This window comes from Plectropomus leopardus, chromosome 13 (genome assembly GCF_026936395.1).
Source record: "Plectropomus leopardus strain MGB_pleo_1.0 chromosome 13, ASM2693639v1, whole genome shotgun sequence".
Lineage (NCBI taxonomy): Eukaryota > Metazoa > Chordata > Actinopteri > Perciformes > Serranidae > Plectropomus > Plectropomus leopardus.
The window spans coordinates 14378389-14406383 of NC_142188.1; the positions used below are offsets into that span (position 1 = coordinate 14378389).

A 27995-nucleotide genomic window follows, 5' to 3' on the forward strand; every position below is an offset into this window, starting at 1 on the left:
TCACCAAATTCTGTCCAATCGCTGACTTTGGAGGTTTTCTTGAGCTGCAAAAATAAGGAAAACAGCAAAGTATCACATCGCGTTCACAGTTTTGTATCTTAGCTCAGATTATGTGTTAAGAAAAGCTGTCGGTAGCTCAGTAGTTATTACGAAATCGTTTATCTGTCTGTGTAATTGTGTGTTGGTGTTAGTTTCGTTTCAACGTGTTTGATGATGAATGGCTACGTGATTAGCCAGAAGTCGGTAGCCTGTCCGTGACTGTATCCACAACAAAAATAAAGTTAGTTCACATGAGTCAGAATAAGTTTCACCGATGGAGATCACCCCGAAAGCAGCCAAAATAAAACCAGTGTATCCTTCACCCTGTGATTCAGCGGAGTCAAGCCCCTGTGAGCAGAAAGAGGAAAAGGTAGGTTAAAGTGAAATTTGCTTTCATGTTACTTGTCATGTGATGTTAGCTAGTTAATATCACGTCAAATTTGCAATAAAATATTGGTTAAGCACAATCTCACATCTGCTATTACTTAACCATGTGCCCAGGGCCGTAGGCAGGGTTTTAGAAACACTGAGGTGCAAAAATCAAGCTTGCAAGGGGGGATTTTGAGGGCATGCTCACCTGATTTTTTTAATTTCCCTGTACTGAAAATGTGCATTTTAAGACATTTGGAGAGTAAACATTGGATAACAGAAGCTTTAAAATCATGTGAGTGCACAGTTGCATAAATCATACAAGATTCATAACTGGCAGGGAGTCTCAGGGTTCTTCCCTAAAAAAAAAGTAATTTAAAATAAATTTACTGCATTTCTACTAGGGGTCAACCAATATTGGTTTTTCTGGACCAATACTAATACTGATTAGTAGTCCTCAATGAAACCGATAACCATTATTTGGAAAGGATGTACCTTTACAATAAAAATGAAAATCTTTCTGTCAATAGAATGATGAATCAAAACTGAGACTTTCAACATCATGTGCAGAAAATTTCCAGCAACTTGTTTTTATAAACTCAAGTGAAAATTTATATAAAAATGAAATAAATAAAAATAGCTACATGAGGTTTTACAAGATAAAAGGTTTCTTTGCACTGTTTAATTCATTTTATCTGCGATCATTAAAATAAAACGCCGATACAGATAATCGGCAAAATGCCAAATATCAGCCAGGCCAATAATCTGTTGACCCTGAATTTCTGCACCACTTGCCCTAGTCTAGATTAGTTAGATTGAGGGTGCAGAAAACACTATAATATTTGGGTGAACCCTACATGAGAAAATGAGAGAATAATCATCATAATCAGGGGTGGACTTTACCATTACCCCCCCAACTAAAGGGCCCAAGCATTTATTTATCTATTATGATGGTTAGATATTAAAAACACACTGAATAATCTTATTAGTCTAACTCATTGTTCCACAAAATAACTCACAAAAGGCCCCCAAAGCTCCCTTTTTAAAAAGGACAACTGTTCGCTTATAAAAATCCGGCGGTCCTGACCTCGGTGACCTCAGTGGTAGGTACGGCCTTGCATGCGCTCTGTCATTCATTCACTGTCACCTCCACAGTGTCACCAGCAGCTGAGCTCCTCCCTGAAGGAGAGGCTGAAGAGGACAAGGCGCTCCTTCACCTCTCCTCTCTCTGTGGCCAAACGCCTTTGTGTCGATGATGACGAGGAGGATGGCCGACAAGTTTCAGCAGATTCCCGGGAGACGATTAATAATCCTCCACTGATCATGCCCAAAGTTGATGTAAACAGAAATGAGGAGAGATCAGGGAGTGAGAGGTTTGCTGGACCCGAACCAACACATCCTCCTCCTAAAGACATTACACAACAACGAGACCAGCTGAGGAGGGACGTCAAAGACAAGACGGAGACTCTGCGCAGGCTTAAGATGGTTAAAATGTACAGAAGCAAGGTATTGGCGATCTTAAGAAATTGGGTTGTATGTGGTGCTCATCCATAGAGAGTTTATCACAAACAGAAGCTGTCAGTCAGCATGCTCCCAGTTCAGAGTCTGACATGGAAACTAAGTAATCTGCTGCTGTGGAGGGGTCAACAACAACGCGGATGTAAGCCAGCTAAAAAAATCAGTTTAACTGTACACTATATTTAGAATATTTTCACTGCCTTACCTTTGAGTTAGACAGTGTTTTTCATTGGCAAAATGAAGTCGCTCTCATCAATGCCAGACTCCACCGAGATAAAAATAATGATGTAAACCTTTAAAACTGAGCAAATTGATTTAATTTGTTCAGAGACGCAATGAGCAACTTTACAAGACATGCACCAAAAAAATAGCCAGAAATTAGTAAAAAGTTACAAGAAAATACCCAGGGAAAAAAAGCAAAGAAAGGTGAAAAAGCAAACAAGAAAATCACCCCCAAAAAAGCATGCTCATTATGTATGTATGTATTCATCATTTTTAAAAAAAATGGTTTATTTTTTTAATTTTGATATGGCGCTTGTCGCTATTGATTGAAAATAGTTTAAATTCGGTTTAAATAAATACTAAACCAAGATGAATTTTTAATAGAGCCATACAGTTCTGCTTAATTTGAAATCTTGATTTACTCATTTAAACCTAGTTTTACTAAACTCTAATTAGAGTTTATCCTCGATTAAATTAATCCTGGTTGGTGCAACGCAGCCTGAAAATGGTCATTTTTGATGACACATCCTCTGTCTCTCTCCCTAGAATGATTTAACGCAGCTCCAAACCTTGATCGACAAGTGGAGGAGTTGTGCTCAGGCTGCTCTGTATGAGCTCCAGTCAGACGCCCCCATAGACGGACGAAAGGCCAGCCTGTCGGAGCTCATTGACCTCTTTGGTCTGGATGATGGCATTCTGCACTTTGACCGCACAGAGGAAGACTTCACTACCTAATTAAAAATGATCATTATGTCTTACAAAAATACTGCAGAACAATCACATCATAAAAATTCAGAGTTAACTAATTGTTTTATTTGTTGCTGCTATTTTGTTGTTATTCACAGCTTGAGTTGTAAAGTTTACTTGTTAAGAAAAGTGTAAATAAAATGGTGTTTTCTGTTGAAGATTTTGCTCAGTTGTGTTTCAGCTCATTAAGTGAAGGAAAGTTCTTCATCCTCAGACGCTCAACCTCTGCCCGGAGGAAGGCGAGATCCTCCGCCTGCGCTCTGGCAAGGTCTTCAAAGTTCCTCCTCTGAACGATTTCCTGGTAGCGCTCTTCTGTTTTAGCTGCCTGATTTTCCTCTGACGCTTAACAAAACAAAGCACATAATGAGTCAGAGGAGGCTCAAAAATCTGCCCGCACAATGAGCTGAAATTAGTTTTATTACCTGTTGCTTCATGGATGTGACTCCGCTCCATTACAGTCACCTGCATGTTCGGTAGCTGCTGCTCTACAGCTGCGCTCTTCTTGGCTTTCGTCGCTGCCTGCCTGTTAAGCTGTTCAATCTTTTTCCTGCGATGATGCACATTCTGCTGATGAGTCTGAAAGTAGAGCATAATGTGTATATTTATGTAACAGTCTGGTATGGAAAATAAAAGTTACAGAGCCACTTGATAAGGTCACATTTGTTACTTTTCTCAGGACTGCTACAGCTCAAGGCGAGTTAGATTTAAGAGTTTTTAATGCCTCAGAATGAAATTTAAGGCCCATTTAACAAAAACCAAAACTGCCGACAAAAAACATGAACCGATTTCAACAGAACTGGCAAATACCTGACATTTGTTGGCAGACACCGTCTGCAAATGTCATGTTTCTCACTCTGCGTGTGAGATTCCACTCATTTTGCATAAAATATTTTGCATTGCCATTCCACAAAATCTTGGTTAAGTGGCCAATTTTTGGAAATTTTGCTTGCACTTCCACATAGAGTGATAGCTAACCAGCAGACAGCAGATCCTGTGATCTGAGCAACCTGGCCATGAACAAAATGAGTGTTGTTGCTTCCACTATCCAGATTAGCATTAGGTTAATGCAAGAGGCATTTGGTAAAGAAAATAAATAAATAGATAAATAATAATAATAATGATCTAGTTATACGTAATAATAGGTAGTAGTAATAATAAATGTAAAAAGTAGCTATTATAAATTATTTCTGAGATTTTAAAATACATCAGGAAAAATAAATCTTCTACCCATGTCAAAGCATATTTATGACTACTGAAAGATTAACCTAAGACATTTTAATACAATCAAGGCCTTAATTTTAGATTAATGAATTCAATGCATTTGAAGACTTTTTTAAGGATCTGTATGAATCCTGCTTTCGGTTACCTGTTCCTGGAAAGCTATAGTTTTCTCCAGGATGGAAACTTGTTTGGACTCGCGGCTGTCTCGATCTTTCTTGTTGAGATACTGGAAAGTAAAGAGAATAATTACCTTTAATAAAAAAGAAAAACAGGAGGAGCAGCAACACAAACAGCCTAAACAGGGATTTCTATAGTGTCTAAATCTTTTGTTAACGGTCATGGCAAAACTTCTTCATCATAAAGTATTCGGGATCATTCAGGATGGATTTATTTATATTCAGAGTTTCTCCTCTCAAGGTTTCAGGGGGCCTAAACAATGACAGGAAGCTGCGTGCCACGCCACAGCAGAGCTACCTGAAGCTTTTGCCAAAGGAAACTGGCATTCAGACCTGAAAACGTGCTTTGTTTGTGCCATGCTCATCGACTTGTTGAAAACAAGATTATGGGTGACTCATCTGATCTTGATGCATTTTTTCATTGCTCAGCCACCTCCCTGTTATTTTTTTTATTTCAACAACTCATGAAATCTACTGTGTGTTATAATGTGTATGAAGGGGTTAATGGATTGGGGCAAAGTGTCTTCCTGTCAGCTCATGTGATCTGTTTTTTATTAAACTCCCTGTTCACGCCTTAGATAGGTATTTGCTGCCGAATGAAGAGGAACTTTTCTGTTTTCCAAGAATTTTTAATGATTGCATAAACATAGCTGAGATATAAAAGCAGACATAAAGAAAACATAAGTATAATATGTTTAACCCGTCTCCACCTATACAGTTTGAAAAGACGCAAAAAGAAGAAAAAAATAGGGCGGGGAGCTTCCGAGAAAAGGGTGTGTGTCTGTGATAACAAAAGATGATCCATCTGTACTCGGGGATGGTAACAATTTTCCGCTCTCAAAAACATCTGATACTGCCAAAACCAAAATACCTGCCCTTATATCAACGACTGAGGTTTGGCCAAAAATGCTGACAGGGGTGAAAGTTTCAACATAAATAGAGACTTCAATGCCATTTTGCGCAGATGTTGAGCTTTTTGATAACTTTTGACACATAATAACCATGATTTGTGATAATCTTTTCCCTATCTAGTATCATTATTACTCAGAAAGTGTTACATAGTATTTGATTGAGAATAAAATATAAACAGGTCCGAAAGCAGTATTACAATGTTTTACACTCACGTCCTGTTGCTCCTCAGTGATTTGTAACATCTGGGTGTCCCTCGCCTTGCTGGTGAAGTCCTCTATCTGCATCTGCTTCATCCTGTGCTCCCACTGCAGCTGGATGATGCCCTTACGGAAGTCTTTGCACTCCACCATGGAGGCTATCTTCTGCTGTCCGAGTGTCTGATCATGTACATAATAACAATTTGACAGAAATCTTCTTCAAAATCTGTATATTTGACCAGCTGTTGAATTAAACTCATTTTGGTGCCTTTTATCAAACAGAAAATAGTTTGTAAATGTTGTAATTATATTGTGATTAAGTATAATGTGTAACTGCAATTAAGACCCATTGTGTATTTTTGTATATAGATCCATAATAAGAATAAATATATCTGTGTTTTGCAGCATCTGTGTCTGCTGGTAAAAACTGACCCTGATGGCTCTGTTGAGGTCCTCCACCACACTCCTGCGGAGGAGCACAGAGTCAGTGTAGTCAGCAGTCAGGTCTGTGGTAGACACCTCCGTCTGGCCCTTTTTGAGCAGGACCTGGACCATGACGTCAGTCAGGAATCGATTTTTCTCCTTATGCAGACTAGAAGGGAGCAGGACAACATAAACCACCAGATGAGCATTATACAGATGAGAAAAAGAATAAACCATATTTACTGTTAATATTTCACTTTTTTTTCAAATTTAGTGGCACTGGTGCCATTCTCCAGGTCATCCCTAATGAGAGATGATAATCAGAGGGAGCGTAAACATCGCAGTCATACCTTTCAAGCCCGTCAGAGAGATTTTTAATTTCCTGTTGAGCAGCGTTCTCCTCGTCTCTCCTCCTCTGCAGGAACGCATGCATCTCAGCAAGAGTCAAAGCTTTTACTTTTACCTGCAAAGGAAAACAGTAAGTGGACAACTACACACATGAAGTGTCCTAAATGTCATATTGATAATAAGCATTCACAAGAATTAATATTATAAAGATTTAAAGGGTAACTGGTGTTTTTTAACCTTGACTCTATTTTCCCATGTTTTTATGTGTAAGTGACACATTTTTTTAAACTGGTCCAGTATTGAGCAAGAGCACTGCAGCTGGCAGCAGTGAAACAGGCTGCAATGTAATGTCAATGGGCATTTGTGCACTTGTTACTTAACATCCATTAAAAGTGTTTGTTTGACAGAAAACATGGGAAAATAGAGCTGGGATGAGAACTAGTGAATGTCCTTTCAGCACTTTAAAATTCCTTTTAAATAATGTGGAAGAATTTGCTGGAACAACTTTAATATATGAGTAATTAACTTAAACTGTGTGTTTATAAATATTTTAATTAAGTACATGACACTTGAATTTCTTTTTGATAACCTGGAAAACTTCAGTGAAACAAATTACCTTGTATGAGTGATCAAATTAAAAACTTGTGTTCATAATTGTGGTGATCATTAATTACCATATTTATGAAAACATCTTTAACTTGATTCCTCAAAAATAATTAACTTTTTTAAAGTACTGTTACCACAGTAAAAAATTAAACTGGTCCAACAAATTGTTTTCACATTATTTAAAAGGAATTTGAAAGAGTTAAGGTTTAAAACAGAAGATAAAATACTAATTGGATATTTGTGGTGTTATCTACGAGTATTTTAGTGAATTAATGCTAATCTGTGTTTCCAGTATTTAATCCATTCATGTCCTCATTTTACCTTTTGCTCACTCTCTACTTTTGCTCTGCGGACAAGACAAAACCTCTCCCAGATGGCTGGGCTCAGGCCTTCTGGTATATTCTCCGGAGCATCCAGCTCCTCCATGGCCTTCAGCATTTTGCCGAGTGCATCAGGAGCCAGAGAACCACACAGACGCTGCTCTTTAAACGGGTTGGAGCTGTTGTCGGTCTGGGTCCTCATCTTTTGAACCCTGAGGGGCCAGAGATAGTGTACAGCAACTGAGCAGCTCATTAACACTGACAATGTGGATCTCAAGTTAGGTACAAACCTGGGTCTACGCTTGAATAACTTGTATAGGTGATCGACCACATGGCTTGGTACATCAAAGAACTCCTTCCTGAATTCTTTGTCAAGAACCTTGGGAGACATATTATTTAAATGTATGTGCACCATCACGTACAGTGAGAATGATGTCAGTATTTTACCAGCTGGCTCACTTTGTCCTCAGCAACAAGGCTGTCAAAGGTCTCCTGAAACAATTCTAACTCTTCTTCATGTTTCTTCACCTCTTCTGCAATTAAATCCTGTCAGAGAAACGCAGTCAACAAGATGAGAGCAGCACATTTAGCTACTAGTGACTGGCAGTCTTGAATATGCATGAACAGGTTACTTCTTGCAAAACACGCCCGAGTGCCAGAGAGAAATTATACTAGAATTTGGACGGTGAACATCACTGCCATGTACTCAGGTGTCTGACAAGCAACCAAAACTGAAGCTGCCAGTCAGAAATTCCTTCAGCATTACTGTTTTTCTCTGTTTCTCACTGTTTCATGACGAGTTTTCTGACCTTGTATGCCAATGTTTTTTCATGTTTGAGCTTGAGTTCCAGCTCTCGGTTTCTCATTTCGTCTTCTACGAGGACTGAAAAACTTAGATAAGTAATCTTGAGCTCTTCCTGTAAAATACATCAAAAACAGCATTAAACAGGATTTTTCAAGGTGTCACACGCAAAAGATATAATATGTCATAATTATCATAAGGAGAAAACCACAATGAGATCAGAAGGCCTTTCATCCTGTGTGAAGAAAATGAGAAAAGGGAAACAAAAGAAAGCAATGTGATGCAGACTGTGTGAGCTCACCTGGTAAATTGTCATTTCACATTTCACTTTCTTCTCAAACAGCTTTGTCAAAGTTTCATCGAACCTCTTGGTCGCATCCCTGCTGGATGCCTGCAGTTTTTTTATTTCACTTTCCATTGACTGCAATCACAGAGTTAGCATATGATTCATATTGATCGCTTATTACATGTTAATTAAATTTCTGATTAGAGCTAAACAGAACTGTGAATGCTTCCACTTTAACACCTTTTGGTATTTCTCCTTCTCCTCATTCAGGTCTTTGGTTTTCTTTTCATACTCTTTGTAGGCTTTCTTCTCCTCCTCAGTCCAGTGAACGTCAGGTTTGGTCAAAACAAACTCAGGCGGAGGTATTTCCTGTGGAGTCAATTCAATAGAAACTATGTGCACTTCATGCTGATTTGTCTAATTCAACTGACACTGCCCTGAAAAAACGAAACGAAAAAAAGTAGATAAAAAACCCTTAGACATCATTTTCCCAATGAGAGAACTGGCGCTTTCTTGTGTTGAGCTTTAAGAATTTGATTTTGGCTGCAGTGAGATGTAGTGTTTTTAGTGTTAGTGTCATTAGAAATGACTGCAGGAGGTAAGAAAGGGTTTTCTTCTGTTTTTTTCTTTTGCCATTCTCTTCCAGACAACCAAAAAATGTGTTGTGCAAAGTCTTTGCATCTTCTGTGATATGATTATATCATAAATTAACATCTGATAATAAAATCAAATAAATAAATTTACATTAGGATTGAAACTAACAATTAGTTTCATGGATTGGTTGTTTATTTTAATGCCTTTACTATAGAGCAGCTGGAGAGTGACAGGTAAGGAGGAGGAGAGACAGAGAGGGGATGACGTACAGAAAAGGGCCACAGGTCAGAATCAAACCTGCCCTGATGCCGAGAACCCAACCTATACGGGCACAGGCTCTATGTTAAGTCTATAAAATATTAGAAAACTGACAAAAGAAAAAAAAGGAGCCCATAAGTTTCCACCAGCCCAAGGAGAGGAAATGTTTCATTTTACTAACATGTTTAGTTTAGTGTCATATATGACAAAAACAATCCTGTTTGATAAGTTGAAACCAGAGAATGTTTGGGATTCTTTCTTCAAATTAACTAACTAAATAATTAATCGATTAACTGTTGCAGATCTAAAACAACAACAACAACAACAACAACTTCAAATTGTCTAATAAATCAGTTCAAATAAGTGAAAAGGGGGAAAAAAGTATACCATTTTGTCAATAATTTCATGAGAGAAGAAAACACTAGATTATGCTCTCATGAATACTTTTCATAATTACGGACGTGGGGGTCCGATGAAGAGCATTTAGCTTGAAACGTCATCATGGTGGTAATTATACTACTTATTAAAAAAAACAGATAGACACCGGCAGTGGCACGCTTGATGCTGGGACAGCCCAACTGGTTAGGGGGTTACACGGTCCCAAAAATATAAATAGTCTATCTATGTGAGGCAGGTGCAGCGGTACCGGCCGTTGTCACCTCCCCCCACACCTGCAAGTGGATCGGTCCATCGTGTAATGTCAAAGGTCAAGCAGGAAGTAAATAAAAATCTAAGCAAAAAGAGTGGCGTGTAATAAAAACACAAATGAGCTTGAAAAAGGAGCCCAAAAACGAAAAGGTGTAACAGAGAAGGTTCGAGAAAGGAAAAAAGTCGAGGCAGATGCTGCAAGATTTTTTTTCAAAAGTTCAGACTTGTTTAAAAATAACGTTAGCGTCGAAAATCTTAGTTAGCCGCGGCGGAGGACCTCCCAGCAGGTGATGCATGATGTGACAGTGCTAACGGAGCTGGCAAAGCTAACGTCAAACGAGGACAAAGACGAAGTGTGGACAGAGGCAAGATGAGACAACAACTCAGCGACCTAACAGCTTCTCAACAGGTGAGACCACTAGTGCTTAGCAAGCTCATGTAGTGGCGGTTAACGGAGCTAGCTAGTTAGCAGCAGCACTGCCATTAACGTGGGGGAGACTGGGGCTGGTTGGCACACTTTTTCTGTGGCATAATTTATGTGAAAAATATTCGAATCAAAACTAAATTAAAGTTTAAGATCTAAGCTATACACAAATATGTTTTCATGTACACAAATGTTTTCCAAAATTACATGATGTGTGAATAAAGTCATGTTGTCAAGTTGTGCCAAGGCAAACGTTATGAAGTTTGTTGGCACAATGTTAAAATACCACAGGCCACTTTTTTACTTGTAATGTTCTTAAATTGAAAAGTTACCCTCACCAGAAAGGTTTCTGACTTTCAGGTGTTTTAACATAGTGGATGAGTACAGGTCAACAAAACAAACATTTATATTTATACAGTTATTTGTTATATTTTGGTTTATGTGACCTGGAAAGCACCAAAAAATAGCTGTGTGCCAATCAAACCCTGTTGCCAACCAACTCCGGTCTCCCCAGTCTCTTTTTAATTGTATCTGTGCTGTAAATTCTGTTCTTAATAAGTTATAGGACTTGTTTACGAAGAGCAGACTGTTGTTATAACAACAGGCTGTTGCTATGGATTCAGTTCTGATCATAGGCATTTATAAATCGCTCTTAAGTCATTATGAACCCCAGGGTGATGCAGGGCCTCTCCTGCATCATCCTCTCGGGGTTTAATTTCAGAATACTTTATCCCGTGGTTATTGTGTTGTTGGCTTTGAGTCTTCCTGCACTGTAAATCCTGTTGAGATGCTGGTGAATATCTGTGCTGTGTTGGCATTTATTCACTGTACCTGGGTCTTGCGTTGTAAACCTTGTGTTGATGAGATACAGGTGATTTGTTCTTATTGTGCTGTTGGTTTGCAGACGAATGTATGGCTTGGTTGATACGCTGTGTTGTTGTTTATTTGGTGTACCTGAGTCATGTGTTGTAATACCTGCGTTGATGAGATACAGGTAAATTTAACTCTACCAACTGTGAGTTGTTTAAATCCTGTTTAGATGCCTGTGAATGCATTGTAAAAGCTCTTTGTTCCCAGTCCGACCCTGTCTAGCACCTAGCCTTTTTGTCGTCTGGATATGCATGTTTTTGTGAGCTAAAAAATATTTATCTCTGGGGTGAATTCTGTTATATTATAATGCTTACAAAAAATTGAAAAATTTGACCCACCATTTTCAAGATGTCCTCTTTTTTCACCTCAAGCACTCCACTCATCATGTCATCAAGAGCTGTGACTCTGACATTATCACCCTGTGATGGACAGAAAAAGACCTTGTCAGTATGATAGAATGGACTACTCTCATTTATGACTTTATGTATTTCACATTGACGTGATTACTATATTTTATTTCTCTTTGGTAAAGGACTGTTAAATGTACTCCTACTGTTGTCAGCAGTACTCATAGATGCAATTTTAATATATGGAAGTATTCAAAGCATTTGTACATGGCGACAAACAAGAGTTGCAAAACAAAAACACATTTATAATGGCAGCATACTTTGGCAGCCAAACGTTTTTGCTCTTCCAGCCTCTTCCTCTCCTCCTCCTTCTTCTGCTCTGGGGTGAGAAACTTCTCTGTTTTAATCTAGAGTGAGACAAAGGTAAATATCTCTGGTAAACCATATGATAATGACCACATAGTATTTAACATTTCTGTAAAAACAAACAAACCACAGAGTAGCTCAACATGTACTTTTTGTTTGTTGAACTTAACATGAACTTGTCAACTGTTTAGACGTTTTGTGATGAGGTCAGTAACCTCGGAGTCGTCCACGGTGAGCCGCCTCTCTGGCTGCTCGCTGTCGGTCAGGCTGGGCTCCCATAGCTTCTCGTTCATGTCCAGCTCCAGCATGATCTCCCGGATGTGTTTGTTTCTGTCCCTCACGCGGTTCAGCTCCTGCACCTTCTGCTTGTGCACGGCGTCAAAGTCAGTGTTGAAAGCTGTCTTGATGCGATAAATCACATCCTGCATTTGAAGATGTGGGAAATCGGGCAAAGAAAAAATAGGATTTATGATCATGATGATAAAACCATATATGACTGAGCTGTTTTTCATCAGTTACTTGTGTAACATTCAGATGCTTTTCACAAGCATTTCAACCTTTTAAACTTGAGCAAACTGGTATGATGTCTTTTGAAAACATGACTAAAAAGGCAATGAGCAACTTGGCAAGAGATGGCTGAAAATGGCAAAAAAAAAAAAAAAAAAATCGGACAAGATGACAAGAAAATGAGCTGAAAAGTAGTAAAACAAATACATAAATAAAAAGAGACAGAAAAAAAACAATATTAAAAAATGATTATTAAATTATAATTTTAAATTTAAAGTTCATTATATTTACATTGTCAGCACTACATAAAGCCATTTTCTTACTTTTGGGCCATTTTTCTTGTCATTTTTTTTGGTGCTAATTTTCAGATGATTGTCTTGCAACTTTTTATTAATTCCTTTATAATTGCAGGGAATTTTGCGTGAAATTGTTCATGGCCTTACATGTTTTTGAGACAGATTAAGCAGATTTGCTCAGATTTTCAAGGGGTTAAAGCACTTATTTTCATATGCTCTTTATTTCACTTGAAATATGAAGACATCATTATAACACTTTTGCTGAGATCAAACAGTGTTTGGAACAGGTTCCCACCTGTAGCAGAATTATCTGGTTGATCTTCTGTTCTGTGGTTTTCAGGCAGAACTGATCGTAGATGAAGGGATTTGAATAGCCTAACTGAGCGGAGAAACTTCCCGTTACAGCAGCACTTTCTGCCGTGTGGCCCTCCTTTCCCTGCTCGGCACCCTTCGCGCTGGTTGTGTTGGAACTTTTCTTTCGGCTGCTCTGCTGCAGTTGGAAATGTGGGGGGAAATACTTTAAATGAGAAGGCTGAAATAAGCGTTGAGGATTGACTCTGTGGCCTTAAGATTATAATCTTTATCTTAAAAATATTGCAGTGAAGAGAACTATCCTAACAACTATCTTATGGCCACATGGCCATAAATCTAGAAGAGTTTCGACACTGGTGGACTGGCACATATTCAAGCATTTAAAAAAGTTACAGCAGTGAAAGGTCAGACGTAGGAGCGTGATTCACAGCATCAAATTATTTTCCAGCTGTAAACCTGTTTTGACTTGAATGGTTTTGCAATAAAATGTATTTCCAGAGAATGAAAAACCCACATACTGTGGAGGCTGCTTTATCACAGCTTTGAGAAAACGTTTGCATTTGGCCTCTCTGTTTCTCATTAAACAGTAAACATCTAATCCATTCTCACTCATCACATGTGCTTCTCATTACAGCGTTAACAAGAATCTAAACCACAGACGGCTCAGGCCTGTGTAATAGTTTTGCTTACGGTGCAGGCAGCCTCTTCAATCTTCCTCATATTCTGAACCCTGCGGAGGTCCTCCACCTCTTTCTCTGTTCGCTCCTTCAGAGGGTAATTCTTCACCTCATGTTCAGAGTGAAAGGCCTGTGGTAGAAAGCCGGCTTAGTACAGATCTTAACATTTCTTTGTACTTGTTCCTGGGTCAATTTACCTTAATGGCCTTGCCTTTGACCTTCATTGAATCCCAGCATTCTCTTCTTTGGACATCACCCAGGTAACATTTTGCTAAAATCTCCCATTTGACTTCATTTCGCACCTGCAATGTTACATTATTAAGAATCACCCCCATCATGACGTCAAAGCATAATGAAAGAAACATTGCAATGGCCTGGGGAGCGAACCAAAGTACGGAGTGTGAGCTGGTAACTGGAGAGATACCAGTTCACCCCGGGCACTGCGGAAGTACCGAGCCCAAACTGCTCTGAGAACGGACTACGCGGGGGCCCCTTCACTCTGACATGTCTCCATTAATGCATGTTTGTGGGCGCTAAGTGTGCGTATTTTGGACTTTTTTGAACCACAGTTTGTGAAAATCAGAGATGATATAAAAGAATTAGCGAAATCTTAGAAATCTGATTGTATAGAGGGCTCGAGGGATGATGTTTTACTGTCGGTAAAGTTAGTTAGTTCCCTTGTCAAAAAGCCCATGGGATTTTTTTAATTGGATTTCGGATTATGGCAGAATATAAGCTCTGTGGTAAACAAACATTTATGATACATGTTTTGTTTAACACATTACACCACTTTCAGGATTTTTTAGGCCTAAATGCAAACTCCATAAGTAAAAAGCAATGAACAAACTACACTATGATTGCACAGCTTAAGGTCACCAAAACAACAAGGCTGTAAAAGCTGTGTTCGGCTTGGCTTTTTGAGCAACAATCAGGTATTTACTGATGTATTTAATGTCTTAGAATAAAAGGTGAAATACTTATAAGCTAGTGTTAACCTCAGAACCTTATTTAAGGCATCTAACCAAAACGGACTCATTCCTGGGGTACTCTATAGAAGTCTATGAGAAGAGGACCCTACTTTCACTTCATTTACTACTAAACATTTTCTTAATGCGTTTATGGTCTCGGTCACTAGTTTCAAGTCTTCTTCAATACAGTATGATGTTCCTTTTGTAATTATCTTCAATTTATGAGTTAAATAGACAATAAAGCAGGGTATGGTTATGACTGACAAGTAGCTACCAATAAATATTCAATCAGGGTTGATGTGTAGCCATGCATATCCACCCCAGCTCCACCCTCTCATCTGAATATGGTTTCTTGTGGCTAAAGAACAGCATTATAATGGCCCAAAATTCCAGACTTGAGGCTTTGAAACGGCAGTCCGCAAACTAAATGGTGATGACAGGGTGGCTACGTTCACTTCTTTTACAGTCTATTATAGTAATTGAATTTTACCAGAGTTCTTCCTCTTTTTCATTCATGTTTGTGAGTGTGTGTGTGTGTGTGTGTGTGTGTGTGCGTGGGTGCGTGCGTGCGTGCGTGCGTGCGTACGTGCGTGTGTGTGCATTACCCGTGCAACTTCCTGCTCTACCATGGCCTCCAGTCTCCTCTGCTCCTCATCATCCAGGTTGAACTCCTGTTGCTCCAGACGTTCAATATCTGGGATGTTCTCATTTTTGTGCATCATCTCCTGGATCTGACAATACAGACATGACCCTTTAGTTTGTTAGACAACATTTTTGTAAACATTTTAACACCCTAATGGTTTCATTATTGTGCACTGATCTTTATGTAAGTAGATAAGCAAGACTTTTTAAAATATCACTACAAATGTGACCTGTTTATTGAATTGTATATTTTTTAATGGACTTGAGTAATTCTGTATTTTTTATGCGCCAGATGCTAATTAAATGGATAAAAAGTTTAAAACAGGTCAAATGTTCTTGAGACGGACTGATGATGCTTTGAGATACTATTGAATCACTTCAAATTCTGTGTTGACATAAGCATGGCATCATAGCTTGGTTATGTCCATGTATTTTGTTGTATGTTTATTTTTTGTGTGCTCGTGATAAACTGTTTTGCCCACTAACTTCTGCTGTCCTGGTAGTGAGCTGCTACCTGTAATTACAGGGATACGTCTCATTGAACTGAAAAGCGCTTAGCAAACATGCTTGATGACGTGTTAACATGCACAGTGGGATGTTGTTTTATGTTTGTCATGATACTTTTTTCCTGCTCACAAATGTATGAGTATTGTCATAAATGGGGACTGCATTAAACAAATATGTAATTAAACTCACAGTATCATGTAACTCTTTGAAGGTTTTCCTGAAGTTTTCCTTCGTCTCAGAATATTGCTCATTCTCTTCTTTTATAGCCTGATAAACAGATAGAAAAAAGTAAGTAAGTAAACCTGAATGACTTGAAAATACGCAGCATGAAAATTATGATGAATTTTACAACATGGGGTGTTAATTATATGCTATCAAACACTTTATCACTCAATATGATGCAGCTTGATTAAAACAGAGGTGCCTGAAGAACACGTGAGTCAGATTAGAAAGCATGTTGAAGCATAAAAGCAGGCCGGAAAGTGCCTCTGCCTGTTTCCCATGTGTGGTTTAGACAAGGTGTAAAACTCACAATTCAAACACTGCCACACCCTTCAGTATCAATTATTGTTATCAAGAAGCTCTGTCTGGTGACAATGTGCTGTGCATTTGTTCACAAATGCTTTATCTGGTCTGCACCCCTTGCTAACTGGTTGATTTTCTGAATCTATAATGTCTGACTGCAAGTCAAACAAAGAGGAACTGTGTGCCAAAAGCAACATGGCAAGATATCACACACAAGTGCAATGGGCACTTTCGTATTCCTCCACCTGCAATGTCACAGAGACCCAGGACATGTTTCTAAGCATAGTTAACATAATCCACATCTCATGGCACCACCGCAAATATTATATCATGTTAGTCACTGACCGCCTCTCGCCTGCTTTCCAGCCAGGTGGGGTGCGAACGTGGAGCACACAGTAAGCTGTTATAACACTCATCCTGCTCTGTCACATCCACAGTCTCTGTTCCATCACTGACCTACAGAGTGTTAACAACACATACAAAATAATGCACAGGTGTTACATAAATAAAAGCATTTGCTTTGTCACTGTTAACATTTTTTTCTTCTTTAAGTGTAATTTTGGTATTTTCCAACCTGGAATCTGCTACTCATGTTTTGTGTCTAAACGACTAATAGGAGCAACACTTTTTGGAATTGGTCCAGTGTTGGGAGAGGGCGCTGCAACAGGCAGCAAAAGATGCTGCAATATAACCATTTGTGGCATGTTAACGCCGTCAATATTGTCGAATAGTGTTTGTTTTTGCTACTGACTGGCTGAGAATATTATTTTAAATGTCATTATAGAAAGGATACCCACAGAGATAGAGCTTTTTGTTGAAGATCCTTTTTGCTAAACCAGAAAAGGGCCAAAATTGCTATCAGCAACCCCACCAGGCTCCATTCAAATAAATAGTAATTTCAGTGTGTTTATAGAGCCAGCATATTTTCGAATCTAACTGGATGAATTATGGATTTATGTCAACCAAACCAGAGTTTGTGATTTTTGGAACAGTGGAAAGGTGAACCAAGATGTTTTCTGAGTTTCATTTTGTTTCTGTCAACTTTGAATAAACTGGGTTTTGGATGGTAAAATTACTGAGTATATCTATGGAGTCTGGTGGGTTTGGAGATAGTGATTTTGGAGCTGTTTCTGGTTAAACAAAATGGATCTTACTCTATCATTGGTCTGTCGCAGTAGGGATCCTTTCCATAAGTTTTCAGACGCTTAAAATAATAATCTGAGCCTGTCAGTGGTAAAAACCAGCACTTGCACAATCACTGCCCTAAAAGGTCATTGCAACCTGTTTCGCTGCTGCTGGATACAGCGCTCTTGCTAAACATTGGACCAATTACAGGGAGCAACACAGAATGCTCTGAAAAAGCTCAGAAACAAACAATTTAGATTCATCATCATAATTTTCAAATTCACAAGGAAGCCTCACAGTTTTATTACCTATAATACCCACATAGCTGGACTATTTTATCATTATTCTAAGTCTGGAATATAATATTTTTGTTGAAACTGTTTCAGAGTGGCATTTCATGAATCTTTTGGAGGTTTGTGGTGCTGCTCCACTTTATTGCTTACAGGTGTTTGCAAAATTTATTCCACCACATTGTGTAACAGTGAGGGAATGCTGAATTTTAGAAACTCTGCTTAGTATATCTAAAGATTACAACCTTCACAAAGGGAGAATTTATAGCTGGACTGTTTTATTAGGCTGTATTAATTTTAGTGTATTTTCTGCAATTGCAGTGTACTGTTTGCAACTCCAAAAGCAACAAACAATAATAAAGTCAGTACACCATTATGCAGAAATAATTACTTTTAAAACAGAATAGTAAAAAAAAAGACTAAAATATCACTTACCTCCCTTTGCTTTGGGTTTACAGTGCCAGTAGGAGAACTTTGGCCCCACACGGACAACTCAGTGAGGATGCGATTCTCTGTGTTGAACGTGTGCTTCAGAATATGATCCATAGACTGACTGTACTGAGCCGCTTCATTCACCTTACCAGCATCCACATCTTTAATTCTGTATAAAACCGCAGAAAACACAAGATACACACGATAAGAGAGCCTATGTATAAACATATTTGTTGTAAAGGTCTAATGATTATAAAGACGATCCTTAAATCCTAAAAATATGGAAAAAACATTTTAAACGATCTCTCAAAATCAAGTCAAGCTTTTTTTTAATATAATCAACAAAGTGATCTGTAGAGTTCTTTGTTTACTTCTGCCTTATAATAAAATCTTTTCACATAACGTAGCTATTTTTCGGTCAACAAATTCCATGAAAAGACCAAAGTAACTGTGCAATTAGTTTGTCTCTATATAATTTCCGACTTCTGTACTCTGGCATTCAGCACCAAGCCCCTTTTTTTTTTTTTTCCAATTTAAGACTTAAATCTTCAAGTTTTTTTTTTAGTAATGTAACAGCTGGGTACTGTATTTTTTATTTTTTCATATGTTACTTAAACAGGAGTAAAAAGTTCATTTATTGTGGATTATTTTCAGCTGTGACTTTGGTGCGCTACTGAGTTTTTATGACAACAGGAGCATGTTTATAGGATTCACTCAAAATAAATAAGACCTGGCCTTTTCAAAATGAAAAACAGAGAAAATAGTTTAAGACTCCAAAACAAAAGGAGCAGCAGGGGAACCAGATGTGGAATGTGATCTGAGTCAGTGGGGAGGTTGTGCTGTTAAATTTATTGGGTCTTTGTTTTCCTGCAGATTAATGCCATGATCCCTCTTGACCCACTTCAGTTGTATTTATTTACTTTTGTCCCTCAAGGCCTACGCTTAGAGGACAAATACTGTTTAATGTGCAGTGCATAAGACTGGCATCACTACTGCGAGCAACACTTCCCTCTACTGTTGACAGCTGAGCATTATGTAAGCGTGACAGACTTCTGCCTGTTTTACCTGAGATCGGCGCATACAAGAGAGCCATCTTTTAGGCCGGCAGTGAGGAGTGTCTTACTGTCTGCAGAGAAGGACACGCTCAGAACTCCACCCAGACTGCATGAATGACATTGCAGTTCAGTGTACCGCTCCTGTAGGTGCAGCAGCAGCAGCAGCATTTTAACACACAAACATTGAAAACATGATTCAAACATTTCCAAAAATAAAATGAGCTCCCACCATGGAAGCAGTTTCTCGGATGCGTAGGAGGCCATCTCGGCCTGCAGTAGCCAGCCATAAGTGGTGAGGAGACAGAACAAGAGAGGCAGGGCCCAGAGGGTGACCTCTCACTTCCTGTTCTGGTTTGAGCTGGACCACCTGTTGACTGGAGGCACCGTCTGTGTCCTGGGCAGAAAGATCAGGGAGCAGAATGATGTGCTAACCACTGTCACTGTATTTATCTATAATAAAAATAATCTGTGATATTTCAGGTGGATGACGGCAGAGAATAAGGATCACAATAATCTGTCACATGAGGCAGCATTAAACCTGAGGAGGCTGAAATCGCTGAAGAGTCTTCTTCTTGTGACAGTACGCAAAGATCTCATTGTCTCCCAGAACACAGGACGTAAGTGGATGAGACACTTCATATGTGGATGCTTTGAGGATGTGAGCAGACAGACAACTGTGTTGGTCTACACAGTCTGGACCTGCAGGTCAGTGGAGACACATCATCAATAAAATTAAAAAAATAGAAACAGTCAGTTGTTGGTGAGACATTATCAAAAAGGGTGAAAAAATCCAGAAAATCATATTCTCATTCATAATTGTATTATATATGTTATGTTATTATATTTTAAAATAATGTTACAGAAAAAAGAATACAAAAATACAGCACTTTCTTTGAGTTCATTCTCTTTAAAAAAAAAAAAAAAACAACAGCTTTTTCTTGTAACCTTTTTATGGGCCATTTCTTTTTAAATTTATTGTCACCCTCCTATGTTTTTGAAAGAAATCAAGCCAGTTTGCTCAGATTTCAATGGGTTAAATGTATACTGTGAAGGATTTTTCTAAAAAAAAAAAACAAACCCCAAAACCTACATTGTCTCATACAAAAGAATGTGTATCAATCATCACTAGAGGTTTGTGACCGTGTATTGTGACAGTGTGCAGGTGAGGTTGGGACTTTAACAAAAGGTAACAGCTAAGTGTCAAACTAAAAGCAGCTTGCATCTAAGACAAAGCTACAAAAATCATGGATAAAGTGCAAAAAAAAATAAACATAGTGAGGCAAAACGCCAAGCAAACAGCCAGAATTGGCTTTCACTTTCACGTTCGCTGGCGATAACATTAACAAACACTAGCAGACAATTCCTGCATCAAATACCTTTGACCAACATGTAGATAGAACCTCATAACCCACCACATGTGTGTATTTTACTTCTATAACTCATTTAACGGTGCATTGCATAACTCTCGTCTGCTGCCACACCCTAGACTTCATGTTTGCACTTTTCTCTGAAGACCGCCTGTCTCATGATCTGTCATGTTCAACACAGTTTTGCAGACTGTATAAACAATGGTTGGGTTTCTATAAACCACTCAGTCGTTTTTCTCCCTTTTTAGAGACAACATGTCTAAACAGTTGAATAAAAATGTCCAGTTGAGTGCTTTAGTCAGTTATGCAAATGTCTCTGGCTATGGTTTTCTGTTTGGAAAGTCCACTGTCAGAGCATTCCCATGGATGAAATATGAGAGTACCAGCCTTTGAACAATGAGAACGGAAGGCAAGAGGAAAGTGCAACTTCATTATTTACGCCTGAAAGGTTTTGTAATGGTGAAGTAAAGGAAGTTGTGCACCATTATTCATTTCTACCAACTGGCACAATCATGAATTCGATTCAATACCATTACATCGATTTGTAAAACATATTTTGTAAAACTGTTCCAACATAACTCCTCCCATGTCTGCAGTAGACCTGCAGTAGACCTACTCTATCAATTGCCGTACCTGCAAGCTCCCTCGCAGGCAGCGAGAGCACTGTGAGCAGGCTACCATCACGACTTTTGTCCTCCGCTCCAGTGCACAGTGCAAGAACCTTTACCTGCTCACAGTCTCTGATGCACTGAGTGGAAAGTGACAAAATGGGTCCAGGAGCAACTGGAAAAAGAATATTAAATGACTAAAAAGATGCAAGTGAGATTGATCTTGCTCCATCTTTCAATATGTAAACATAAAATTACAAAATATATTTTCAAGTTTAAGTGTTACAGTAAAAGGACAATCATTTTCTGTATAGCTGTATAGTAATTCTTGTTTTTAGCATCTTGGAAGACAGAATATCCGGCAAAACAGTAACATGATGAATAAATAAAAAGAGTATCTACCTGTGTATCCAATGACTGAAAACCTCCTTGATGGCTTTGCATCTAGTACATAGATATGTGAATCTGAGGCACCGGTGAGAAGGTAGTGCCCCTCCTGATCAAAACTGTAAAAGTGCACACAGGCGCGCACGCACACACACACACACACACACACACACACACACACACACACACACACACACACACACACACACACACACACACACACACACACACACACACACAGTATATGACAGGGTGTCCACAGGTATTAGATACTTACATTTAAACTTACATTTTTGAGACACTTTTTAGATAATTTTAACCAAAGCGTTTCTGACCAGATGTGGACGAGCAGTTGGGTTAAACTGAAACTCTATACACTCAGTGACGAAATCTAGCTTTTTCCAGCTGATCCTTCTTATCTCAGGTCAAGTCCTTTTCAACATTTAGTGATTTCCAAATTGTACACGATTTTTATCATGACCTGACTTGACCACTGTGATGCCTTCTGTGTTGATGTTTGCCAGGCTTCAATCTCAGGCTTGCAGTTTCTCCAGAATGTGCAGCTTGTTTTTTAACAGGAACACACTGGCCTACTTTTACTGTAGGTTTTAGGACTGATTTTAAGATTAAATTGTTTGCCTACAAATCATTAAATGGATTAGCTCCAGCATATCTGTCAGGCATATTACAACCACACTCACGTCCACTGACCTGTAGTCTTTTGGATGAACCAAGATCATGGCTGAAGCAAAGGGGAGAATGCACCTTTGCAACTGTAGTTTTTTAAACCCAGTTCTTTTTTAAAGCTAGGGAACAAGCTACAGAAAAATTGCATTTATGATTATTAAAATTACATATTAAAAACTATAATCCAAAATTAGTGTAATTTAAAAATATATAAATATTTTATTTTTTGTTGTTTTCAAAGCTAGGGAAGAATGTATAGGGAAAAAAGAAAAGAGCTATGGAAAAACTCTATTTATGATAATCTAAATTACACATTGAAAAATATGTTCCAAAATTAGTGTAATTTTTATATTTTAAAGCACTTTCTTCATGTTATTTTCTTGTTTATTTTTTTAAACTTTCTTTTTACTCCTTTTTTTGTTTATTTTTAAACTATTTTTCAGATAATTTTCTTTTTCTTTTTACTCATTTCTTGCTAATTTATGGGGTATTTTCTTTTGCTACTCATTGCCTGCCCATGTTTTTGAAAGAAATTAAGCCAATTTGTTCAGGTTTCAAAGGGTTAAGCTGGTCTTTGAGTTTTCGTTGTGTTATTTTATGCTGTTCGTTATTATTGATCCCTCAACACTTTGGCCAGCTGTTGTTCTTTTTAATGTGCTTTATAAGTAAATGTGGATTTTGGAAACTGGCATGCCATGGATGGAGGATACTTGCACTAGGTGATCCACAGGAGTGTGGTAAAGACAAACACGGTACACCAGGCGAGGTTGCTGCTCCCTGTTCAGGTCAATGAAGAGGACATTTCCGGAAGCTGTTCCAACAGCTGCGTATTTTGCAACAGGACAGCAGGCCAGACTTGTCACCTAAACAGACACAGATTCCATATTTAACTTGACTTAAGTGTTCCTCTTTAAAGTTTACATGCTTACAGAGCATGTGTATTCATGGGACACTACTAACATGTTCTGAATGTTTACATGTTGTCAATCTGACCTCAGCTTGAAGAGACAGGGATCCGAGGCAAATGCCATCAGCCGACCACAGCTGCAGAGCTCCACAATCCCTCACTGACTGGAACCAGTAAAAACAAAAACATCACCACCACCACCAGAGACACTCTTAAGAGACACCCAACTAAATTACATATCCCGCCAAGAAACGCTGTAATTCTCTAGCGACACAAATGTTTTACCACACAAATGTTCTTGTCAGTGTGTGACAAAGCTGCTGCCACAAAGTTGCCGCTGAGAGCATCCACGACTTTTACAATCTTGTCTGACTGGGTTGGGTGCGACATGTAGATTTGCCCCTGAAGAAGAACAAGAAGCCTGTTATTTTCTCAGATTTTCTTTTTGATGTATCTTTTCTCTGACGTGACATGTTATGATTTGATAAATTATTATGTGTTTTTATGTACAATAGGCAACACTATGCTTCATTTAAGTACTTACAGTATTAGAGGATAAAAGCAATGTTTCATAGTCAGGGGAGTAGATCACATTTGTGACAGGTCCTTCTAGTTGCCATGTTTGTGTTATCTCGATCTGGGTCGCTTTGATTTGCAGACAGTGCACCACACTGTCCTGTAAAATATGAGCATATTAAAGTACTTTTAAATTGGAATTACGGAGAACTCATGATGCCTAAAATTGCAAATCCAAATTTTTTCATAAAGAATGTTTGACCAAAGTGCTGTACATCAATAAATAGATAAAACTGCATAAATAACATAATAGAAATAAATAAATCCACAATGTAAAACACATTTAACAAATCATGTGTAAAATTCATTAAATTCTGAATGTGTCATACACAGTGAGAAAGCAGATGTAAATGGGTGCATGAGTTTATACCTTTCCCACAGCGATCAAAGCATTCTTGTTAAGGGTTAAACTTTGAAAGCCACTCTGTCTAAGTTCGGGGATGGCATCAGCAGCTGAGAAATAGTGAAAGACAAATCAGATGTCTTTACTATTGTAAAATAAAATTAGGCAGTAGATATATGAAAGGGTAGAAGTACTCGCTTTTTCACTATCTACCCAGTTTCAGTGTCCCGGTGTGTGTGTTTGTTTACCTGTGGGGTTGAAGAGGACTGAGACAGAGAGACTCTCTGGGTTAATGAGGAGCAGAAAACCCTCCGCACAGCCGACATACAGCTCTGATGTGGCTGTCCAGCAGATGGCAGTAAGAGTTATCCTGGCTTTGGTGCAGAGTTTAGTCTGCAAAACACGTGGAGTTAGGTAACAGTTTACATTTCATCTTTGTTTGCCTGCCTGAACGCCAAATGCTTTTTCAAACAAATAGATCTAAAAGTCACAGCTGTTCCGATTAAAACAAAACTGGTTAAAGTATATTTATTTTGTCGTATTAGTGTACAAAGACAGTGGGTAAATACCAGAATGCTTTCTGCCTGGTCTCCCTTGAGCCCTGAGATGGCCGATGGAGGCATCTCAGGACCAAAATAGGGCAGTGTGTTGCTGACAGTATGAGAGGTGGGCACCAAACTCTCAACAAAGGAACCATCAAATGCCGGAAGCTCAATCACACTGCAATACAGGAAATATGACACACATAATATCACTCTCCACTGCACTTGCTGCTTATCAAACATAAAGGGATAAATGCAATTTCATTTATCTATTAACTCTTTTAAACCGAGGCAACCTGGCTTGATTTCTTTCAAAATCATGGAAAGATGGCAATAAGCAACTTAGTGAGAAATTACCTAAATATTAATAAGATATTTGTAAATAGTTACAAAAAAAGTAAAAAATTAGCAGAAAAAACAGGAAATTACTGTAAAAAATGCTAGAATGAAATAAAAATAATTAATAGAATTATTAATATTAAATATACATTTTTCCTGTAACCAAATTTTAATTATAATGATTGTAAATATAGTTTTATATGTTTTTTTGTAATTATTTAGTTTTTTTTCCACTGTCTGTTTTCTAAACAGAGATAATTTTATTTTCCCCTTTTAATAAATAATTTCTTGCAATTTGTAGGACATTTTATGCCAAGTTGCTGATTTGATTAGATTTAGGCACGTTTTAAAGATTTAAATGCTTGTGAAAGATTTCTGAACACAGCATAAGAAATCTGAGGTCAATACAGGTTTCAAAGCATTGCAACACACGCAATGCTACTATTTGCTTGAACAACCAGGTCTGCTTCACCTCGGTTTCAGGACATGAAAGCTGGCACTCTTCTCAATATTCCAGACAGTGAGGGATGTAGTGCCCAGAGCACAGAGCTGGAGCCAACTCAGAGGGTTGAACACCAAAGAAATGACATCCTGCCCAGCTTGTGGTTGTGTACAAATTGGCTCAGCTTTTTCCCAGTTCCTGCATCATACAGACATGATTACAGTGAAAGAGCTGCACGGCCTAAATAAACACAACTGAAAACATGAAGTACACAATGTAAAGCAGTGTACTGCTTTCAATGCCTCACCACACTGTTATGGTGTGGTCTGGCAGGGAGGAACAACAGCCCAAATAAGGACCACCATCACTTAATGTCAGGGATGTGTAGTTCATCTGTGCTGCTCCTAGAAAAAGAATAATTGCGGATGATTTAGGATTTGTCTGAGAGAAAATAAATGCACACAGACCACACAGATAAGCATCAATAAGGGACTGTTCATCATTTATCAGAGGGGGGGGGTTGACTCTCCCAGGAGCTACAAATATTTTTCACTGAATCTCTCTCAGCCAATGAGGGATGTATTTGTATTTTTTTCTGGTGCAGAGTGTATTTTTTGGTAAAATTTTAGACGAGACAAGTGGAATAAAGAGATGTTGAAAAAAAATCATGATGACATGATTTGTTCAAATACAGTCAGAAATTTGAAATTTTAGCTTTTACAGTTTCTGGAAGTGGTGGATTGTGACTAAGTACATTTACTCAAGTGCTGCACTTATGTACAAATTTGAGGTACTTGTACCTGTACTTGTGTCTTTTACATGCCACTTTGTAGGTTTACTCCACTACATTTTAGAGGTACATATTGTACTTTTTACCCCACTACATTTATCTGACGGTTTGCTTGCTATCTTTGTGTTTTTTTTTAATTATTATTATTATTATTATATACATTTTTTTTAGATTTTTCTGCCGTGAGTACTTTTACTTTTAATAGTTTAAGTACAGGTTTCTGTTTATACTATACTAACTAAACTTCAGTAACATTTTTGATGCAGGTAGTATACTTGTAACAGACTATTTTCCATAGTGTGGTATTAGTACTTTACTTAAGGAAAGTAACTGCATACATCTTCCACATCTTCCCCCTCTGGTTTCCTACTATGATAAATTGTTTAATTTTAGCTTTACCCCCCCCCCAAACAAAACAAAACAAAACAAAACATGCCTTCCGTGCCTGGTGGCAGGTTTTGAAGATCAGAGGATTTATTAAAATTAATTTTAAAAAATGCGGCCTTAAAAATGAATATTTCGCTCCTTTAAGCCAAAACCATAAGTTTCTCTTACTTTTTAGTTCCTTTTTTTTTGACATGCCTCCCCCATCATATACCTACCCCACCTCTCATAAATGACGAGCAGTCCCTAACTCAATACATCTTGGAGAAAGATAGAGTAAAATCATAAATAAAAACCACACTTATCAGTTATCAATGTTATGGAAATTGTATTCAACAAGTGATCTCAGCTGACAGAAAATATATTACCTTTCAGTTCATTCTTCAACTGAAACTCGGGGAAAACATACACAAATATAGATGGGGATAGCTTTTCCTCGGAGAAGGCAAAAATGCCGCTGTTGCCATTGGCTGACAATGCACCAACACCTCTGCCAGGACTCTGAAACACACTTTGCTTTTTTGTCTCCAGGTTCAGAAAACAGATGTGACTCCCACATTTGTAACATACCGTTTTGTTATTGACAAACTCGATACTGTCGTTTGTACAACCTTGTATCCACCTAGAGGGAGTGAAACAGCCACATATTAGTTAGCAGTTTTTGCCTGTCAGTCCGAACCTCTAATAAACAAAACCTGAGCAAATTGGCTAAATTTATTTTTTTTAAAATGGAAAGAAGAAATAACGCTAAAATTAGCAAGAAATTATTAAAAATTACCTGGAAAAAAAGATTATAAGAAAAAGTAAAAGAATTTTAAAAAATCAGGAAATGACCTAAAAAAGTGCTACAATAAATTGTCACCTTTTATTTTTTTCTCTTTTTAAATACTATGCCAAGCTGCTGATTGCCTTTCCCCCCGTATTTCCGAAAGAAATTAAACCAAATCTGAAAATAAGGGGAAAAATAAAAAATAAAAAGGAAAATAGTAAAAAAAAAAGGAAATGACCTGAAAAAGTGCTACAATAAAATAATATATGTAATTAATAATAATATTACTACTACTAATAATAATGATATATAGGCTAGCCTATTTTACTGTTACTTTATTTTAAATATATAATTTAAATGAACATAAATAAAATTGTACTGAAAATTGGCCCTAGATATTTAATAGGCCAACTTTTCGAATGATTCTTCCACTCTGTTTTTTTCTAAAAGCACATTTGCAGGTCTTTTTTTTTTTTTTTTACATATTATGCAAAGTTTCGAAAGAAATTACACCAAATCTGCTCACGTTTCAGAGGTTTAAATACTTGTGAAACGAAGCACAAGAAAACTGTTGTTGATCTAAGGTTTAATGGGTAATCTGTGATCAAACGGCAGGCTACATGAACGACGTATATTTAGTGTGCTAAAGTAAAACTATATGTGTATTTGTATTTTTGCAGCATACCTGATTGCTAGACTTCCAATATCATCCATTTTAAGATAATAATAAAATAAAACACAAAAAATAAATGACTTCTTTCACCAACACACTGACAAACGATAGGGTGAGTCGTTGCGTTTCCCTGGCAACCAGTACAACGGCGC

The 27995-nt window shown here is 37.9% G+C and overlaps 2 protein-coding genes and 1 long non-coding RNA gene across 5 annotated transcripts; 2 read left to right on the forward strand and 1 right to left on the reverse strand.

Annotated features, from left to right (window-relative positions):
- sfr1 (SWI5-dependent homologous recombination repair protein 1) lies at nt 1–3053 on the forward strand. The gene is made up of 3 exons (XM_088086973.1): nt 1–409; nt 1564–1914; nt 2695–3053. The coding sequence occupies exons 1-3, from the start codon at nt 314–316 to the stop codon at nt 2881–2883; spliced, it is 636 nt and encodes a 211-aa protein (XP_087943099.1). The 5' UTR covers nt 1–313; the 3' UTR covers nt 2884–3053.
- cfap43 (cilia and flagella associated protein 43) lies at nt 2940–27984 on the reverse strand. 3 transcript variants are annotated; one of them, XM_088086971.1, is made up of 38 exons: nt 27856–27984; nt 26770–27023; nt 25535–25631; nt 25258–25425; nt 24474–24624; nt 24153–24297; nt 23932–24014; nt 23530–23661; nt 23271–23387; nt 23072–23149; nt 22793–22941; nt 21407–21510; nt 21030–21179; nt 19568–19728; nt 19259–19423; nt 19040–19170; nt 17978–18143; nt 16473–16583; nt 15792–15869; nt 15059–15184; nt 13683–13787; nt 13499–13615; nt 12792–12983; nt 11909–12115; nt 11648–11734; nt 11319–11399; nt 8427–8555; nt 8202–8321; nt 7908–8015; nt 7558–7644; nt 7389–7477; nt 7100–7310; nt 6175–6287; nt 5834–5993; nt 5417–5581; nt 4262–4342; nt 3318–3471; nt 2940–3237 (listed from the first exon to the last, which is right to left on the reverse strand). In XM_088086971.1, the coding sequence occupies exons 1-38, from the start codon at nt 27882–27884 to the stop codon at nt 3062–3064; spliced, it is 4977 nt and encodes a 1658-aa protein (XP_087943097.1). In that variant the 5' UTR covers nt 27885–27984; the 3' UTR covers nt 2940–3061. The 3 variants fall into 3 exon arrangements, with proteins under 3 accessions (XP_087943097.1, XP_042358212.2, XP_087943098.1); XM_042502278.2 differs by having other exon boundaries at nt 12792–12986; XM_088086972.1 differs by lacking the exon at nt 27856–27984 and having other exon boundaries at nt 12792–12986; nt 26972–27023.
- On the forward strand, nt 9762–23232 carry LOC148187679 (uncharacterized). Its single transcript, XR_015778571.1, has 3 exons — nt 9762–10095; nt 19510–19734; nt 23077–23232. It is a non-coding gene; the product is annotated as an uncharacterized LOC148187679 (long non-coding RNA).
- Nucleotides 27985–27995: the final 11 nt, after the last annotated feature.

Excerpts from the sequence above, each read along its gene's own strand:
- sfr1 (XM_088086973.1), top strand. The coding sequence starts at position 314 with ATGGAGATCACCCCGAAAGCAGCCAAAATAAAACCAGTGTATCCTTCA. Across the intron at positions 410-1,563 it reads GTGAGCAGAAAGAGGAAAAG|TGTCACCAGCAGCTGAGCTC; the intron begins GTAGGTTAAAGT and ends TCACCTCCACAG. Across the intron at positions 1,915-2,694 it reads TTAAAATGTACAGAAGCAAG|AATGATTTAACGCAGCTCCA; the intron begins GTATTGGCGATC and ends CTCTCTCCCTAG.
- cfap43 (XM_042502278.2), bottom strand. The coding sequence starts at position 27,884 with ATGGATGATATTGGAAGTCTAGCAATCAG. Across the intron at positions 18,144-19,039 it reads CTTGTATGCGCCGATCTCAG|AATTAAAGATGTGGATGCTG; the intron begins GTAAAACAGGCA and ends GGTTTTATACAG. Across the intron at positions 13,788-15,058 it reads TAGAGCAGGAAGTTGCACGG|GTGCGAAATGAAGTCAAATG; the intron begins GTAATGCACACA and ends GTAACATTGCAG.